Source organism: Poecilia latipinna, unplaced genomic scaffold (assembly GCF_001443285.1).
Source record: "Poecilia latipinna isolate Pla-1442-1.1 unplaced genomic scaffold, P_latipinna-1.0 Scaffold1819, whole genome shotgun sequence".
In the NCBI taxonomy this organism is placed as follows: domain Eukaryota; kingdom Metazoa; phylum Chordata; class Actinopteri; order Cyprinodontiformes; family Poeciliidae; genus Poecilia; species Poecilia latipinna.
Genome location: NW_015114435.1, coordinates 175,391 through 177,259, shown reverse-complemented (window position 1 = coordinate 177,259; position 1,869 = coordinate 175,391). Strand labels below are relative to the sequence as shown.

Below are 1,869 nucleotides of genomic sequence, written 5' to 3'. Positions count from 1 at the left end.
GCCGGAGCCGTCACCGAGGTCAGTCCAAACACTTCAGAACCAGATATCTGAAGCCGGTTCTGGTTCTGGTCATCCTGTCCAGACCGGGTCAGTTCCACCAGAACTGCTCAGATACCTGCGGTCTCATCTGAACCGGGTCTTCAGGCTCTGGTTCCTTTAGTGTCGAGTCGATTTCATTCAAAAATACTTTATTGATCCCAAATGGGTCAAGTCTGTCGATCTGTAGAGGTCAGTGCTGCAGCGGCGCCCCCTGCTGTACAAAACAGCAGGCGGTGCTGACAGGTCCAGCTTTACTCGGGTGGGAGTCTGTCCCACCATGACAGTTGCCATGACAACCACATCATGGACATCATGTTTGTTGCATTGTGGTTGCCATGAAGCAACAAACATGGCCAATAAACATAGTCGGCCATGTTTGTCAGCCATGTTTGTCAGGTCTGACTGGATTCTTTCTGTCTCTGCAGTCAGAAGGTCAGTTTGAAAGAGAGAGTCTTCTCGTCTCCACGGAGCTCCGGAACCAAAGGGAAGAGTTCTCCTCAGCACGGTGGGTACCAGAACCAGAACTAGAACCAGAACCAGAACCACAACTAGAACTAGAGTCAGAACCAGAACCAGAACCACAACTAGAACTAGAGTCAGAACCAGAACCAGAACCAAAACCAGAACTAGACCCAGAACTACAACCAGAACCAGAACTAGAACCAGAACTACAACCAGAACCAGAACTAGAACCAGAACCAGAACTAGACCCAGAACCAGAACCTGAAGGAGATTCTCTGTAATCTTTAGAAACTGCAGCTCTGAGGAGGAGCTGCGCCTCGGAGGCGGGGCTTGGCCCACCCAGGCGTTTTGCAGTTTATTATTAGCAGGCAGGTGCAGAGTGGGGGGAGCGGAGGGGGCTTGAGCCCCTGCCCCTTTTATCCTTGATGCCCCAGATGCCTTGTTTGAGTTTTTTATGCTTTTTTTATCTGTCTGTCAGGAGGCCTGCTTGTGCCCCTCAACAATAATGTTTAGCTAAATATAATTATTTAGCAAAATAAGGTAGTCCGGCTGCCCTCAGTCTAGTAATGACTCTCAGTTTCTCTGCCTCCATGTTGTTCAGATACCGGGTCCAAGGTGAGGAGAAGGGGCGGATCTAAGCGCTCTAACTATCAAATCATGGGCAAGAATATATATCTTTTCAACATGCAGGACCAAAACCGACATACTAAGAAATAAAATCATAAATATATATTTAATTTTTCCTTTTCCTTACACGAGTTTCCGTCAAGTAATGTATATATTTTCTTTATCATTTCCCCTAAACGTTTTTGTCAAGAAAAATAGATATTTTGCTTTGTCTTTTTTTGCTTCTCCCTTTTCTGCTCGCTGTATTTCTGCTGCATCGTTATGTTAATGAGGAGAGCCGCCTTCCATGTCTACTATTGGCCAGTGGAGCTTTGGGACCAACGTCACTGCGTCAGACGTTGTGGGGCGTTTAGGTCCAGTCGCTCGGCGCCATCTTTACAGGCCACAGACCAAAACAGACTTTATCCCAGTGGCTTTATTGTTACCGACTGCAGTGACGTTAGTTGTGAGTTGGATATTCCAATATCCGCCGAGTAAGCGGCGTTTAGCTCAAGGTTGATCCGATTTATGAGCGCTAACTTCGGCCAGCCGTTCTCCAACTTCCTCCTCAGGTTCACGTCACTGCAGTCGAAACACAGAAATGGTTAAGAAAAAACTTCTGACTTTAACTTTATCATTCTCCCCAGTGCTGCACTGACTGGATGTCTGGAGGGCCCCTGAATGTCTGGAGGGCCCCTGAATGTCTGGAGGGCCCCTGGATGTCTGGAGGGCCCCTGAATGTCTGGAGGGCCCCTGGATGTC

General features: G+C 48.0%; 1 protein-coding gene across 1 annotated transcript in view; it reads left to right on the top strand.

The window, feature by feature from the left end:
- Position 1: 1 nt before the first annotated feature.
- The window catches only part of kcnq2b (potassium voltage-gated channel, KQT-like subfamily, member 2b), a gene marked incomplete at its 5' end in the record, with an annotated part of 17,600 nt that continues 15,732 nt past the window's right edge, over positions 2–1,869 (top strand). Inside the window, 2 exons of the mRNA XM_015014465.1 lie at positions 2–18; positions 465–544. Coding sequence (XP_014869951.1) covers positions 2–18; positions 465–544 — 97 coding nt within the window. The remainder of the gene's footprint in view (positions 19–464; positions 545–1,869) is intronic.